The sequence below is a fragment of the Alosa pseudoharengus genome, unplaced genomic scaffold (genome assembly GCF_046254945.1).
Source record: "Alosa pseudoharengus isolate Yale_2024_CS ecotype anadromous, Long Island Sound unplaced genomic scaffold, YU_APseudo_1.1 YU_APseudo_1.1_scf_4, whole genome shotgun sequence".
Lineage (NCBI taxonomy): Eukaryota > Metazoa > Chordata > Actinopteri > Clupeiformes > Clupeidae > Alosa > Alosa pseudoharengus.
Window position 1 is genome coordinate 17,768,700 of NW_027468774.1, and position 15,765 is coordinate 17,784,464.

At 41.5% G+C, this 15,765-nt stretch overlaps 1 protein-coding gene across 2 annotated transcripts; it reads left to right on the forward strand.

Moving 5' to 3' along the window:
* Positions 1-3,312: 3,312 nt before the first annotated feature.
* On the forward strand, positions 3,313-15,517 carry LOC143101831 (polycomb protein suz12-A-like). Of its 2 annotated transcripts, none has more exons than XM_076265066.1 (16): positions 3,313-4,190; positions 5,357-5,403; positions 5,656-5,720; positions 6,256-6,324; positions 6,421-6,470; positions 6,582-6,667; positions 6,904-7,156; positions 9,290-9,389; positions 9,628-9,733; positions 10,248-10,428; positions 10,621-10,709; positions 10,843-10,986; positions 11,219-11,376; positions 11,489-11,693; positions 13,546-13,625; positions 15,086-15,517. In XM_076265066.1, exons 1-16 carry the CDS (start codon positions 4,016-4,018, stop codon positions 15,504-15,506), a joined length of 2,229 nt encoding a protein of 742 aa, XP_076121181.1. In that variant the 5' UTR covers positions 3,313-4,015; the 3' UTR covers positions 15,507-15,517. The 2 variants fall into 2 exon arrangements, with proteins under 2 accessions (XP_076121181.1, XP_076121182.1); XM_076265067.1 differs by having other exon boundaries at positions 6,925-7,156.
* Positions 15,518-15,765: the final 248 nt, after the last annotated feature.

Below are 15,765 nucleotides of genomic sequence, written 5' to 3' on the forward strand. Positions count from 1 at the left end.
GAATTGAGGAAGGGAGATTATTCCAGAGGAGGGGTGCGCGATAGCTGAAAGCTCTGCCTATAGTTTTTCAGATTCTTGGAATTAAAAGAAGGCCAGTGTTCTGTGATCGTAGTGGTCTGGGTGGGTTATTTGGGACTAGGAGATCTTTAATATATTCTGGTGCCTGGCCATTAATGGCTTTGTACGTTAGAAATAATATTTTGTCAATGCAACTTTTAACAGGCAGCCAGTGTAGGGATGCCAGGATAGGGGAAATATGTTCATATTTTTTAGTCTTAGTGAGTGTGCGAGCAGCTGAATTTTGTATAAGCTGTAAGCTCTTTAGACAATATACTACACGTTCTCAAGCTCATTGTCTTGCCGCCCCTTTCGAGCTAATTGCCAGAGGCTGAAGCCTACTACATTTAAACACAATTGTTGCGTGACTCAAGGCATTCCAGCCTACGAATGTAATAAAAAGTAGCCTACTAAATCATGCATAATTAAACAATAACTCAATTTAGGCTACTTGGCTACGCAAAAAGATTTCTATTACAGCACAACCCCTATTCAATGAATGGCTGCCTTGTCTCGCAATAAACAGCGGTGGAAATCCCGACACTTTTTCAACTGCATGAAACATAACAGTTAACCATCAAATATCTCCCAGAGTTCAGTGCCCATCAGTCCCAACATTTAGCAATATAATCAAACAGTCCAAAAGTAAATTAGATCCCAAACCAAACCGAAAATGTTATGCTTTTGATAGCCTACCAGTTTGCCGCTCGAACGAAACGCATCTCTAATGATGGTTGTTAGTAGACAAACTGGCTTCAGATATCCAACAGAGTGAATATGAGATTGTGCAGTCTTACAGTACTGTAGATGGCTGTGGTTAGTGATGTGATGCTGTTAATGGGGAGTTTTACATAGTTAGCGCAAACCCTATAGGATATTATTTATTTAGCGTACCTATAAGGCTTTTTTCCTTATCAAAAGTGAGGGGGACGACGGCCATCTCTTCAGCACTGCGTGGGACATATCCCCCACGTCCCCCGTGCAATCGCTTCAGCACTGCGTGGGACATATCCCCCACGTCTCCCGTGCCTCCTGCGCCCCTGTCCCACACTATTCAAAGATGCCACTAGTCAGAATACTCTGTAACCCAGAGAATGACCAAAGGATTTTGGACCTCATCTTTGACTCTCTCGCTCTCTATCTCTCTCTCAAATTCAATCAATCAATCAATGAAATCAAAGTTCACCTTTCATAGAAGAACTGCCACACAACAGGACAACAGAAGACATGAAATATACATAACATGTCAAATGAAATTAAGAAACAAAATTCATCATCATCATCATCATCATCATCAACAACAACAACAACAACAACAACAATGATAATCATTTAAAGAGGAGGTTAATACAGTAAAATGTTTTTTTTTTTTTTTTAAAAACAGTTAAAGCAATAGTGCATTGATAAAGTACTAAACAAATTAAGATTGTTAAATTTTAAGCAGAAACAATTAGAACTATAAAATGCAATTCCAAATAATTACCAGTGCATGAAAATGCAAAAATTGTGATATAAAATATAATGTATAGTTAAAACAGATAATGCAGAGACTGGTACTAAGGCGTTGTTAGGATAGACATGGTGGTTACATAGTTTAATGAAAGTTGATATTTTAAAAGTAGATAGTTTAAAAGTTGAATGTAAATAGTTAAAAAGTTGTTGATAGACAGATAGTTTAATGGATGTTAGGTTGATCGTTTTTAATTAATGTTGATAGGCAGATAGTTTAATGAATGTTGATAGTTTAAAAGTTGAATGTAGATTGTTTAAAAGTTGTTGATACGGCCCCAGCCGTGGCGCAACCGGCTGCACCGTACGCCGGCGACCCGGGTTCGATTCCCGCCCTGTGGTCCTTTCTGGATCCCGCCCCGACTCTCTCTCCCACTCGCTTCCTGTCATTCTCTACTATCCTGTCAATTAAAGCCATAAAAAGGCCAAAAAAAAAAACTAAAAAAAAAAAATGTGTTGATACACAGACAGTTTAATGCATGTTGATAGGCAGATAGTTTAATAGTTGCTGATAGACAGTTTAATGTTGATAGGCAAATAATAGTTGCTGATAAGTTGCTCTGTTTAAAAAAAAAAACTCTGGCGAGTAGATAGTTGAAAAGTTGAATGTAGATAGTGTAATGGATGTTGATAGACAGAAAGTTTAATGGATGTTGATAGGCAGATTGTTTAATGGATGTTGATAGATAGTTTAATGGGTGGATGAGTGAATGGTTTGAAGAAGATGGATGGATAAGTTGGATGAAATGTGGCTTACCCTTGTAGAATAGACACAGAGAGAGTTGTCCTAGTTGAGAAGAAAGCAGTTGATACAGGTGCAATCAGTTTAATTAGCCCTTTATGATGTCATAGTGCCAATGCAAAGTCTATGGGGAAAAATAAGCTTGTTTTTTGTTAATATCTCAAAATGTATAAAGTTTATAGAAATGAATACATTGCACAGGTGTCCTTTTCAAGACCTAGGCTATGTTACAAAGTTTGAACAACGTTTCTACGTTAAATGGTTGAAGCTGAATTAGATGCAGAAATTTTGGTAGAAGAAGAAGACTTTGGATTACAGAACAGTGCATTTTCATGCACTGTAAATAATAAAGAGACAACATTAAGGAAATTCTAAAAACAGATGTTTTAAGGTGTTTCTTAAAGGGGGATAAAGATGACATCATCCTTAGGTCCTGTAGTAGTTTAACCAATGGTGATGGGTTCCCGCATTCTTTCTTTGTGACTTTGAGAAAGAGGTCTCTCCTGTAGACCGCTTTGCTATTAGGTCAATTAGTAGGCCTATCTTGAAGCTGTTCAAACTATGAGTTTGAAATCTTCCATTCACTGTAGCATGCACAATGGCCTACACTTCTTATCCTACAAGGATTTGGATGCATTGCCAATAACTTAAAATATGCCTAGGCATAGCCTATGTTGAACACACATAGGTGTAGATGAAGGTGTGTGCAGAGCCCTTGTCTAAGCACCCTTATTAGACATTCTCTGGTGTGTGTGTGTGTGTGTGTGTGTGTGTGGGGGGGGGGGGGGTGGTCGTCTAACCTATATTGAACAATGCAACAACAGGGTCATCTCATGAAGACAGTCAATTCATCAGCTGTCATTTGCCATCATTGGTATAAAATTAATTTCGAAAAAGTTCTCAAGTAGCCTAGGCTATCCTCCTCATAGAGATGGATCAGCCAATAGCAACCGCCAGCTGTGTCATTCGTTAAAGAGAATGTGGGAGGGCGTAACGCTTTTTGGTAGTCAATGAAATGGGGGAGAAAATATTTTAAACAAATTGAAATTGAAGACTGGTATAGTTTTTAGGATGTGATGCAATATAACTACAAGTATAACGTGTTGGCAGGATTGTTCAGTAGTCTCGCTGTTTTTAAAATAGCCGGCAAAAATACTTTGCTTCTTCAAAGGAGCAATGACCTGCCTCCACTTTTTCAACTGCGATCAGCTTGCTTGCTAATTGCAGAATCAACCCCAGTGTCTAGCTGGCTAGCTACCCGACCGTTAGATGTAGTAAAGCGGTAGCTAGCTAGGCAGGAAGTACTTCAGGTTAACGACAGGTTAGCAAGCTGGATATTTTTTTAAAAACTGTATCCTAGCTAGTTACAGCTACCACTGTACGCAGTTAACTTACTGTCATTGTTATTTTTTAAAGTTAGGTTAGTTTGCATACTCGACTGAAAAAGACAAAGGAATGGCTAAGTTGTCAAGTGAGTGACATGCTAAGACAGCTATGCTATTCTAGCTTCTACAAGTAATAGCTGGCTATCCTAAGCCACTGATACTTGAAAGAACTTCGCTAAAGTTAGCAAGTTAGCTAACTAGTTGAGTTAGCCTGCCGTTTATTTTTAATTCCTTTGTGTTAGGGAAAGACTCAGTAACGTTAGACTTTCCCCCACCACTGTAAGTAGCTTTTTCCCCCGGTGAAGTAGTTGCATATTTTCGGATGGCTCCACATAAATATGGTTCGGGTGGTGGAGGTATTGGTTCTGGTCCTGGGTTTGGTTATGGTACCGGGGGCAAAGTCGGTGTTCAGTCCTCCGGAATTGTGATGACTTCAAAGAAGCCAAAAATGGAACAGATTCAAGCTGACCACGAACTCTTCTTACAGGCATTCGAAAGTAAGTTTTGCCCCTGACATTATTCTTTTGTCGATGTGATGAAGTGAAAGATGTCACTATTTGATAATGTCGAACTTCTGAATGGTGTGGATAAATGTTTCTTGCTAATATGGTCCGCCTGTGCTAGCTAGCTGGCTAGGTGGTGAGCTCGCACTGGTAACGAATAGAATTCTACTTCCCCCTGATACGCTAGCTGATAGCTAACGTTACCTACCTCTGGCCCCTAACCGGTGAATCATTTGAGTTTGCCAGTCAACAAATTAACTTTTGAAGTAACATTATAATTTGATGCTCGACGATGACGTTGTCTATCTGACTAAAGTCCGATGCCATAATCTTTTTGATGTAGTCAACTTAAGATAACGTTATATTTCCTAATTGCAGCTTGTAGCTAGCTTCATGCCAGATGTTGCTGTCATGTAACGTTAACATTAGCTAACTAGCTTTTAGTTCAACCTTGCAATACATTTTGAGTTGTGGCCTAACGTTAGTCTTGGTTTTATGCAATAAAATACAATTTGTTAGTCTGTCGGTTAACATCGTGCGGCATTATGCCAACATTATGATGACCAATGGACTAGTTTTTGAGATGGATTCCAACACCAGATTCTGTTCGATTAACATTAGCCGGTCTTTTTACTTATTGTTCATATTGTGCACCTTATGGTTTAAATTCCTTCAAATTGTGCACCTTATTAAAAATATATATTTTGACAGAGGTTTTACTTTATGTGTGGAGTAATTTAAAATCTATATAATGCTACCCATACATCAAAAGACCTTGACAAGATTTGAAAAGGATTCTTGAAAGATTGGAATCTTTTAACTAATGCCCCCATCCAAGCTTTACGCAAAAGACTACAATCTTTCAAGAATCTTTCCCAAATCTTGTCAAAGACTTCTGGTGTAAGGATGGTCACGTTTATATTTGACTTTCAGTTTAATGAGCCACGTGCCCTTTCATTGACAACACGTGCGTCCTTCAGTGTATAATGTTATAATAAACCTATGTCGACATGTTCAAAAGAAATTGAGTTGGTGTTCCCTTGCCTTTGTTTTCCTCTTATTCAAGATGCAGTGGGCTTCACAGATAAGCATGTCTGATACAGGAAGTCTGTTTCACCTGGTGAAGGGTCGTTACTGATTGCTATCTTTTCTTTTTATAGAACCCACACAGATCTATAGATTTCTGCGTACCAGGAACTTGATTGCAGTGAGTATATTTTACAATAGACGTTGGAGTAGTAGGCCTACAGTAGTACAGTTTTGCATACTTTATGTAAATTATTTTTTCAGATGGTGGGTTTAACAGTTATGTTGCAAATTTTCATTCAGTGGAAAATTAAATCACACCCCAAACTGATTATTAGTTTTAGGGAAACCCCCTTTTTTTTAACGGCTTCCTCTATGTGATGTCATAAGTAGACCTCTGATCAGTTTTGAAAAAGTTTGATGTCTCTTGCAGCCCATCTTCTTGCACAGGACTCTCACATACATGTCCCATCGAAACTCAAGAACAAATGCCAAAAGGTAATTAAATGCTTTGACTACACTTTGTCTTTTGTGTATTCTGTATGATAATGAAGTTCATACATGCAAAATGTGACCAGGAAAATGCCATGTTGATGCTTATCTTTTTGTATCTGCTTCAAATTTGAAGCATGGATCATGTTGGAAGTTGATACTAACCTTACTTACACTAAGAATTAAGATACAGGCTGTACTATGAAAACCTTATTCTAAGACATTAGAGGAATTTAGACTGTCCTGTCTGACAGCTTTCATGCCATTAATAGCAAGTGTGTAAGAAATTAAGGCCACTACTGGTCACCACAATAGCATAATGTAATCTGCTATATAAACCCACAAGACAATTTTCTTGATTTTTTAGAATCTAAATTAGATGTCAAGAGCTAAGTTTACATGCAATGTTGTGTCACAAATACATGTGGGTAACTCTGTAATGCACGCAGGCACCTAATTGAAAGATTTGATCAGGCCATTTATCCTTATCCTGTCAGGTGAAAAACACCCTTTTTTGCAAGTCTCTCTTTTTTTCACACAGGAAGTCTTTTAAAGTGGATGATCTGCTGCACAAGGTTGAGAAGGCAAGAGGAGAGCAAGAGTCTCAGAGGTGAGAAAGTGACATTCTTCCCTTGCCCACATGGAAGATTTTTTTTCTCTCAGTATGCTGGTTTTTAAACCGATCTCTTTACTCTCCTCACTACAGCTTGGCTTCACATTTGCAATTGACTTTCACTGGATTCTTCCACAAAACAGGTGGGAATCAAGACAAGCAGTAGCTACAATTGTTTATGTATGGCATTTTCTTGTATTTTCAGTCCATGAGGTAAATTCACTCTCTCCATTTCTGTTTTCATCTTATATCAGAAAAGCTATCGCAGAAATCGGAGAATGAACAAAACACGGTGCCCTTGGAGGTGCTTCTAGTGAAAGTCTGTCACAAGAAGAGAAAGGTAACAATCTCATAAACATTTCATAGAACAATCTGTTATAAGTTAAAACTGCTTAGCATGCTTTGTCAAAAGCACATTTAACCGGCCGCCTCTTTTTTGATAAGAAGCAGGTCATGCCTCTTGTGCTACAGAAACCCTGTTGGCTATTGAGCAGAGTGCATTCATCGTGCCACTGTCAGTTGCCTTTTTCATTTTCACAAGAGCCTTTATCTTATAACAGTCATATAACCTGCCAGTCTGCTGTGTGCTGTGCTCAGGATGTCAGCTGCCCGATAAAGCAAGTGCCTACAGGTAAGAAGCAGGTGCCTTTGAATCCTGATGGCAGCCAGGCCAAGCCAGGGGCCTTTCCCACGATGCTGGTCTCCAGCCAGGAGTTTGAGCCCAGCAACAGCCACATGGTCAAGTCCTATTCGCTGCTCTTCAGGGTGCCCTGGCCGGCCAGGTGCCAGCTCGGCGGCCTGGCCAATGGCGAGACCAACGAGAACATAGGTGTGTGTGTGTGTGACACTCCTGCACTTACGGGTGCTGGGCCTGTTCACTTTCCACTAATCATTGTAGAGACAAAGTGAAGCAGGATGCTCGTTGTTTTGATTTGTGTAGTTTCAGCGGATTGTCCTGAGTTATTGAAGTTTTTCTCAGTCGCTTTGGTACATTTCTCAGATCAGAATTGAAATTTTCAAAACTACCTGTTCAATCTTCACATCATTTTGTCACTTGTGCACATCAAAAAAGCAGTTTCTCATTTCTTTGAACAAGTTGCAAATGCTTTAGTACATCTGTGCAAATGATTCTGTACAATTCTCTGCTGTTTCCTACATTATCAATTGACCTGTCGCTAAGCCCCGCCCCCCATTGTTACCGTGTGAAAACTCGGACAAACAAACTAAACTTGATTAGAAATACATTGTGGACAATGGCAGCTGACAGTATATGAAAGCAGGCTTTGAGGACGTTTTGGTCGATAAAGGATTTACTTTCCTCCAGAAGCCATTTAAAAGGGACTTAATTATGCTATGGAGGGGTGTATTCAAAACTTTAGAATACATACAAGGTGACAAGCAGTTGTGGCAAGTAGCCGTGAAAATCACCATGCAAAAACCACTGACGTTAATGCTAGCTAGCTAGCTAGTTGAAGATTGATACTAAGATATGTTAGTTTACGTTAATATTTGATGTAGTAAAAATATAGTAGTTGGTTAATGAGCATTTTCATCTTGGGATTTAACAGGAAACCTGTGCCCACGTTGTTGGCTTAGTGGCCTACATTACGTCGAGCTGTTGCAAACGCGAGAGACGTCCTTTAGGCTACTGTTGATGAAAATATACCCCGTTTTCTAGCCTCTCGGGGTACCAGCTATCAGTATTACACGTCCCCCATGCAAAATGTTTGACCATGGTTATCCGTCGGGGTTTTTTGAGTTAATAAACTCCATAAATAACCATTCATTTGTCATTTTATGCCTCCTCCCTGTTGTTTCCTATTGAGTTGTCCGAGCTGATGTCCGAGTCCCGTTGAGGCTGGACTGTCATTGGCTCATCAGCGTTCTAAGGGTGGCGCTTAGCGACAGGTCAATTGCTTATGCCATGTTGATCAAAATTTACTATAATGGGTCTCTGTTGAATAGTCTCACCCCCCACAACATTTAGGCATTAGTTCATAGCATAGTCTTTACATGCAAAATGGTTGAACAAGTTGTCATATGTCAAGCATATATTCGTTGTGATGTGGATGAGAATGTATGGCCCAACAGACAGGAACGTCAGGAGGTGTAGGAAGACTGCACTGTAATTCCTACAGCACTGCATGTACAGTTCACATTTCTACTTTTGTTTTTTTGGGGTTTTTTTTCTTTGCGCTATGCAGTGCTGTCTTTTCCTTTCTGTATCGCAATGACATGGTCTGTCAACAAAGTACAGTACAAACAGTAAAAGCGTAAATGTGAATCTTGTCGAGTCTCTTGCAATCAAACTCCCACATACACTAAGGTGTAACCTACACTTTACAATAATTGTCATCAAAACTTGTCATGCCATGTTCATTGACACAGATATTTACTTTTGAGAGATGAACTAAGGATTTTTAGTAAGAAACTGGCTTTTGCAGGTAATCCATGGTGTTTTGCTATTTGTATGAGGGCAATTCCACGGAAAATTGACTTTTTTGTCACATCCATAACGCCAGTGAAATGCATTTGCATTTGTATGATGTGAATGCTAACATTCATTTTTTGTGCATTTTTTCTCATGTACATTCTTCAGCCAAAAATAGCAAATGCTCAAATTTCATGTAATCATTCACATCATACCATACCATCACATTTTATTGGCGTTATGGATGTTACAAAAAACATAATTTTCCATGGAATTGCCAATGAATTGTTTTGAGAAATGCACTTACTGTTTTGCAAATGTCGAGGATGATTCGAGAAATGTACCAAAGCGACTGAGAAAAACTGTAATGGAACATTGTTTACGCCGTTCAAGTTCAATTCTGTCCTTCATTTTTTAAACGTTAAGATAGTGACATGGTCTGCATGTAATGGATTAAGAGTAGCACTAGCTGCACTACATGATAGGCCAGTTGAGCACTGAACATGCTTTTCATTTCATGTGTCATGGCAGGTGTTGTTGAGGAAATGACAAGCAGAAAGAAACGCTCCTTGCCTAGGGAAGATGGCGATACTATGTTTGTGGCCCAGATGACTGTTTTTGATAAGAATCGGTAAGTTGTAGGCTGCAGTCACAATTGTTACTTCCTACGTTGAACTCTTACAACTGTGTCTTCAGTGTTAAGTACTTTAAAAGCATTTTCTAATAGCTAATGATATTAGCTATGATAATATTAGTTTACTTTTGTCTTAAGTATTTGGGAAATGATGATGAGAAGGATTATTTTTAAAGGTATATAAAATGTGCATGATTTTAAGACTATTTTCTCTTGCCACTGTTTTCTTTTTCAGACGTTTACAGTTACTCGATGGGGAGTATGAAGTATCCATGCAGGAAATGGAGGAGTGTCCAGTTGGCAAGAAAAGAGCCACATGGGAAACCATTTCAGATCAGAAGGTGTGTGTGTGTGTGTGTGTGTGTGGTCTGTGTGTGTGCACCAATTAAGAGTCTGTGTTCCAGAAGAGCTGCAAGCAAGTCTGGCTTTTACAAGCAACTGCATAGAACACACCCAGTAATCGTTGGTAATAAATCATATATGATAGGATACACTCTGGAAAAGTGATCATAACCCTAGCATGCTCTTTTGAGGGTTAATTATAGGCTTGTGGGTGGTTATTGGTGGCTAGACCCTGTCTCATACATGCCTGAAGGATTTGAATGTTCACAAGCAACAGTGAGCTCATCTCTGATGTACCAAAAGGACTCCCAAAGTCCACAAATTACCGTCACACCGGTGTGACAGGAATGTTGAGAAATGAACGTTCTAAAGAATATCTGGGTTCATTGAATTCAACATAGAATTTCAGAACCTTCAATTGTTGCGGAACTTAGAATGTTCAAAAACCTACACCTTTAAGGGTTAATTTTCCGATCCCAGCCTGACCTCACTAAGGCCTCTGTCCTCCCGCAGTGGCTGCCTGATCTGACCTTCTCCCAGGGCCCCACGCTGCAGTTCACCCTGCGTTGGACAGGCGACGCGTCCAGCCGCTCCACGGCGCCGGTGGCCAAACCCCTGGCCACACGCAACTCTGACTGCAGCAGCGGCACTGCAGAGAGCAGGCTGTGCAGTATCAAGCCCCCACAGACAGCAGGTAAGATGGATTTGAACACCTGGCGGCCTTATCAGAAGAATGTGTTCAGCTTGTGTCTGAATTTATGCCCCTAGGTAATGATTCTTTTTGGTTTGGATCCAGTCACTAGAACCGTAGAAATGTTTGATTTTTCTTAGACGCATGCAACCATTTCTTGTTTGTTAATGACCGTCTTTGTTTCTTTTCCAAAAGCTGTAAAGGAACCAGTTAGCACTGACACTGTCCTGAGGAAGGAGCAGATTGTGGCAGAATCACGACAGAAGCCCAGGATAATCTATCAGGTAAAGCTGAAAGGTTGTAGTCTGCGATGAATCCTCCCCACCTACTGGGCTCCACATGTAGTACAGTAGTACCGGCGTAGCCTGGTACCACCTCCTCTTTTTTCCTCATTCGTCTATTTGTTGTGTTGTACAGTTCCTGTACAACAACAACACGCGTCAGCAGACGGAGGCACGTGATGACCTGCACTGTCCCTGGTGCACCCTCAACTGCTGCAAGCTCTACAGCCTGCTCAAGCACCTCAAGCTCTCCCACAGCCGCTTCATCTTTAACTACGTGGTGAGTGATCTCTGTCTGTCTCTCTCAACAGAAGCAGGGTGTTGCTGACATTTGCATGGGTTATTGACAAACTGCACATAGGACATTGTTTTGGGTGTTAGTAGAAGCAAATCTTGAAGACTCAGTGTTGAAGTGGTGGTCCATTGGACGGATGTAAGTTTGAGTGGGTGAATGTTGACCTGTGCTGTGCTAATTGAATTGTCCTCGCCCTGTATTTCCCATTTCTTCACAGCCTCACTCCAAAGGAGCGCGGATAGACGTGTCCATAAATGAGTGTTATGATGGTTCTTACGTGGGCAACCCGCAGGACATTCACAGCCAGCCTGGCTTTGCCTTCAGCCGCAACGGCCCCGTCAAGAGGACCGCAGTCACCCACATTCTCGTCTGCAGGTCTGCATGCAACCACAATGACCGATTACATGTTGGCATGCAGAGTTGTAATAGAACATGATAAGATATATGATGAGATGCATAACCTGTAAATCAAAAACTTATCCCTCAGGCCCAGACGTGTAAAGCCCAGTCTATCGGAGTTCCTGGAGCCGGAGGAAGGGGCTGATGTGGAGCAGCAGCAACGCACGTACACCAGCGGCCACAACCGCCTGTACTTTCACAGCGACAACTGCGTGCCGCTACGGGCCCAAGAGATGGACGAAGACAGCGAGGACGAGCGCGATCCGTATTGGCTTCGGGAGAAAACGGTCATGGTGAGGGATCAGACCACACCACACCACACCACACCTAGGTGCTCTCAACCCCTTTTGTGTGTCCGGTTGTCTGCTGTCCGGGACTGTGCAGGAATTCACGCCCTAAGTACCAGTTGAGTGACTAAAATTTAGTAGAACAGACGATATTTCTTTTCTGCACAGCTCTGCTTTTAAGGACACAAACATTCACATCATTATGACACTAGAATGACACTCCCTCAGCTACTGTGTTAAACTAGGTCTTTTGTTTAAGATACTTGCCGCACAACCTGCTCTAATTTTCCTTCTGTCACTTTTCCCATCCACTGGATTATTTAAGCTCTAGTTCTATTTGATGTACTTGTTTTAGCGGCTTGTATAACACTGCTAGAGACTCCAAGTTTGGAAAACTGCATAAGCTAACGCATTGAAATAGGACCAGCAGCAGCGCTGTTGTAAGTTAGTTGCAGCCGTGCGACTAAATATTTCTACACATTTGCACTGACATTATTACTTGTAAGTGCTAGCAAAATGGTCTCACTATTGGGCACTGATTCAGGCTTGGCCAGGGCTATTGAAGATTTGAAAATGGTTTCAGAATTTTTTGATAAGTTCAGGCACAGAAATTGTCTGTTTTGAGGCCAAGTGCACACAGGTGTGGCTATTCAAATGAGATTCTCAGCTATGTCTACATTAGTACCGTTTACATTTGTTTTAAGTTTTGTCCCAGAGGAACGAAATCGAAACGTTGTCGCCCACATTACACCATTGATATCACACGACCATTTACCTGTGTCTACCCTTTGTCAAGTCCCACATTCCTATGTTACTGTTGCTAGGTCAGATAAACAATGGCCATGCATGAGGGTCCCCCTAGAAAACTGTTGAAAACCTGTAGACTTAATAATCATTAAAACACGTAATTCACTAGCATCTGCTAAGCAAACAAACAAACAAAATGCTTCTTTGATGAAGGTTGCATTATAAATCCGTTGCCATTCACCGCTGGCACGCTAGGGTAGTGGTAATCTGAGTACCCAGAAGTTTGCGTCATGCTGAACGAACTTCTGGGCCAAAACCTTCACAACCGGAATATGGCTACTTTCAGAGACGCCTACTGATCTCACTTACTTTGTGTTCATGGGCAAAAGTTCCTACTGAAACCAGTGCGAAATGGCTGCCGATACAAATGTAATTGAAGCATGTTTAGAGTCTTGTGACAACAGTTGCTTTAAACCTCTGCAGAAGTTATGTCTCATTTGCCTAAGCAGAGATGGCTACAAAGGCAAACTAAACGCCATCGTTTTGGTTAGTTCGCTGTCGCCGGTATTTTCATGAAACCACCTGTACATGTGCATACTCACAAGGTCTGCCACCTCTCCGCGATTGGCTATTGAAAAAAGCTTTGTTCGAAATCAGAGACATTCCCCCCACCCTATTTTCTCCTGAATCCAGGCGTATTCCTCTAGACAGGGTAGTGGAGGTCAAAGTGGGCATAGACCGTAAGGAAAGGAGTTGTGGAGAGTTTGCTTTCTTCCGGAAAAGGGGCACGTGGCCATTATCACGTGACGTGAGCACAACAAACCAGGGAAGGAAACATGACATGGTCCAATCAGAAAGGGGAACATGGACTTGTACGTCATTGTTTTCAGATGTTTCTGCATTCCATCATCCACACTAATATGCAAAGCCTGCATTTTCAATTGAATACGGAGTCGCCAGCATTTTGAAATCTTTCCACTTCAGGAGCTCAGACGATGGTGTACGGGAGGTGTACATGGTGTATATGTGGTATATGTGGACGGGAGGCCAAATTGTAACAAAAGTCTTTCGGATTCAAACAAAACTGTCATCTGTTTTGTTTTATCTGTAGCAAATTGATGACTTCACTGATGTGAATGAGGGGGAGAAGGAGGTCATGAAGCTGTGGAATCTTCACGTGATGAAACATGGGTGAGTGGTGGCTGCTTTGTGTTTTAGGCTTTATATTTTAAGATCTGCTGGATAGTATTTTATGATACTATTTTATGCCAATACAGTGTTTCCCCTAGAAATTTTTCCAGCAGCGGTGCTGTTGATCGTAGGAAGCCCCCCCCCCCCCCCCCCCAAAAAAAAAAAAAAAGAAAAAATTGAAAAAATGACTCCTTAAATGGTGACTTCTGGTGGATTTTGTGAAATAAATGGACAGATTGAGTTACAAATTATGACATAACCATCAACACAAGCATTTACAAAGCATGATTATTGCAGTACTTGAACAGGGTTATTCATGTTTTTCTTTCACCTTTTTCAGATACATCATTAGTAATTAGCCACTGTACAACTGTACGATACATGATGCATTCAAAAATAAAAAATTGTTTAATTAAGGCATTAAGACAAAAGGCAAAAGATGTTTCTTATTCCTCCCTTTAGTCAATTTCAGCATGGGTGTCTTAACTTTTGCACAGCACTGTATAAACTGTCATTACACTGTATTGGTGCTGTGCAAGTCGAATTGAGTGCCTGTCACTTTAATGCTGTGATGGCCCGAGAGGCTTGCTTGATTTCTCACGGTTTTAAGCTAACTTAGTAGCGTTGTTGTGCATGGTGCATAAGAATATGTGGATGAAGTGAATTATGTTTTCCAAGTCATTTGGTCAAATAAATGCTCAAAAACTCGAAGAAATTCTATCTTGGATTATAGGAGATAAGTGTCTTGTATCAATTTTGGTGAGCTCTACAGGAATTACAAACTATCTCCAGATGTAAATGGTTGCGTATCCTATTACTCAAATTCAATTAAACCCACCAATAGGCTAGCTAGACCTTAGTTTCACAGCCTAGGTATGTTAGCAACACAGGGCTTGAAAGCATTGCCTGTATCACAAACAAAATCGAAACAATGCATCGAATTTACGTTAGCCTACTATTATTTGTTGACATCAAACCTGAACGAACGGCAGCTGTTCCTGAAGTTCACTTGCGTGTTTTTTTTCCTTTTCTTTTTTAATTAGGCAACTTTTTTTGCAGTGGCGCTTGAATTCCAGGAGCGGCGCTGCGCCGCTGATGAATACATTGTAGGGGAAACACTGCAATAAACCGTAATATCGCACCTTTTCTTGTGGTCCAAGTCCTGCCCTATATGCCTTTGCATCTTGGACGCGTTTTGATGAGCTTTTCTGTTGTTTAGGCATGGGTACAATCACTTAAGGTATCTAAAGTGCATAATACTCCATTGTACTTTGTTCCGTTCTTTACGCCGAGTGTCTCCAACATGGCTGGGATAACGCCCAGAACGTGACGTCCGTGCAAAGCCCTTATTGTACAGATTGTTTCTTGTCTCATTGTGTCATCAGTGATGCACATCTAGAGCTCTTTGAATTGAATAAAGATTATATTTTCTCACTGGGGATACATGTTTTTGCCCTCAGATTCATTGCAGACAATCAGATGAACCATGCCTGCATGACGTTTGTGGAAAAATACGGTGGTGACATCGTGGAGAAGAACCTCTGTCGGAACTTTGTGCTGCACCTGGTCAGCATGCACGACTTCAACCTGGTCAGCGTGGTGACCATCGACAAGGTCATGGCCCGCGTACGCGAGCTCCAGGGGCAGCGGGCGCACGAGCAGGCGCACAACATCAGAGCGACCAGCAGCACTGGTGCCTCCTCCGCCAGCCAAGCCAGCCAGGGGCCGCTAACAGACAAAGAGGCGGCAGCAGCAGCAACAACAACAACAACAACAACAACTACCGCAGCAGCAGCAGCAGCAACAACAACCACCGCAGCAGCAGCAGCATCAGGAGGAGCAACCAGCAGGCCCCGGCAGAACAAGAGGCAGAAGCTTTGAGGGGCCCTAGGGATGGGGGTGGGGGTTTGGGTTGGGGTTTGGGGAGGGCTAAGGGACGGGGATTAAGGAGGCAGTGGGAAGAATCTGGTGTTCTCTTTGGGTGGGGCGCCACTGGACTTATTATCCAGTACAGTACCCATGCATTCCGTACAGGGTCTCAGGTGCTTGGTGTCTGCAACAAGGTGCACTACGGGGCAGACATTACCAAGGAAAAAAACACACTGCATACAACTAACAAAAAGCAAGTGAAAACCAATAG

Bases quoted from the DNA above. Each gene is read 5' to 3' on its own strand.
- LOC143101831 (XM_076265066.1), top strand. From the start codon at position 4,016: ATGGCTCCACATAAATATGGTTCGGGTGGTGGAGGTATTGGTTCTGGT. The intron at 6,325-6,420 runs GTGAGAAAGTGA...TCCTCACTACAG, and splicing joins GGAGAGCAAGAGTCTCAGAG to CTTGGCTTCACATTTGCAAT. The intron at 9,734-10,247 runs GTGTGTGTGTGT...GTCCTCCCGCAG, and splicing joins AAACCATTTCAGATCAGAAG to TGGCTGCCTGATCTGACCTT.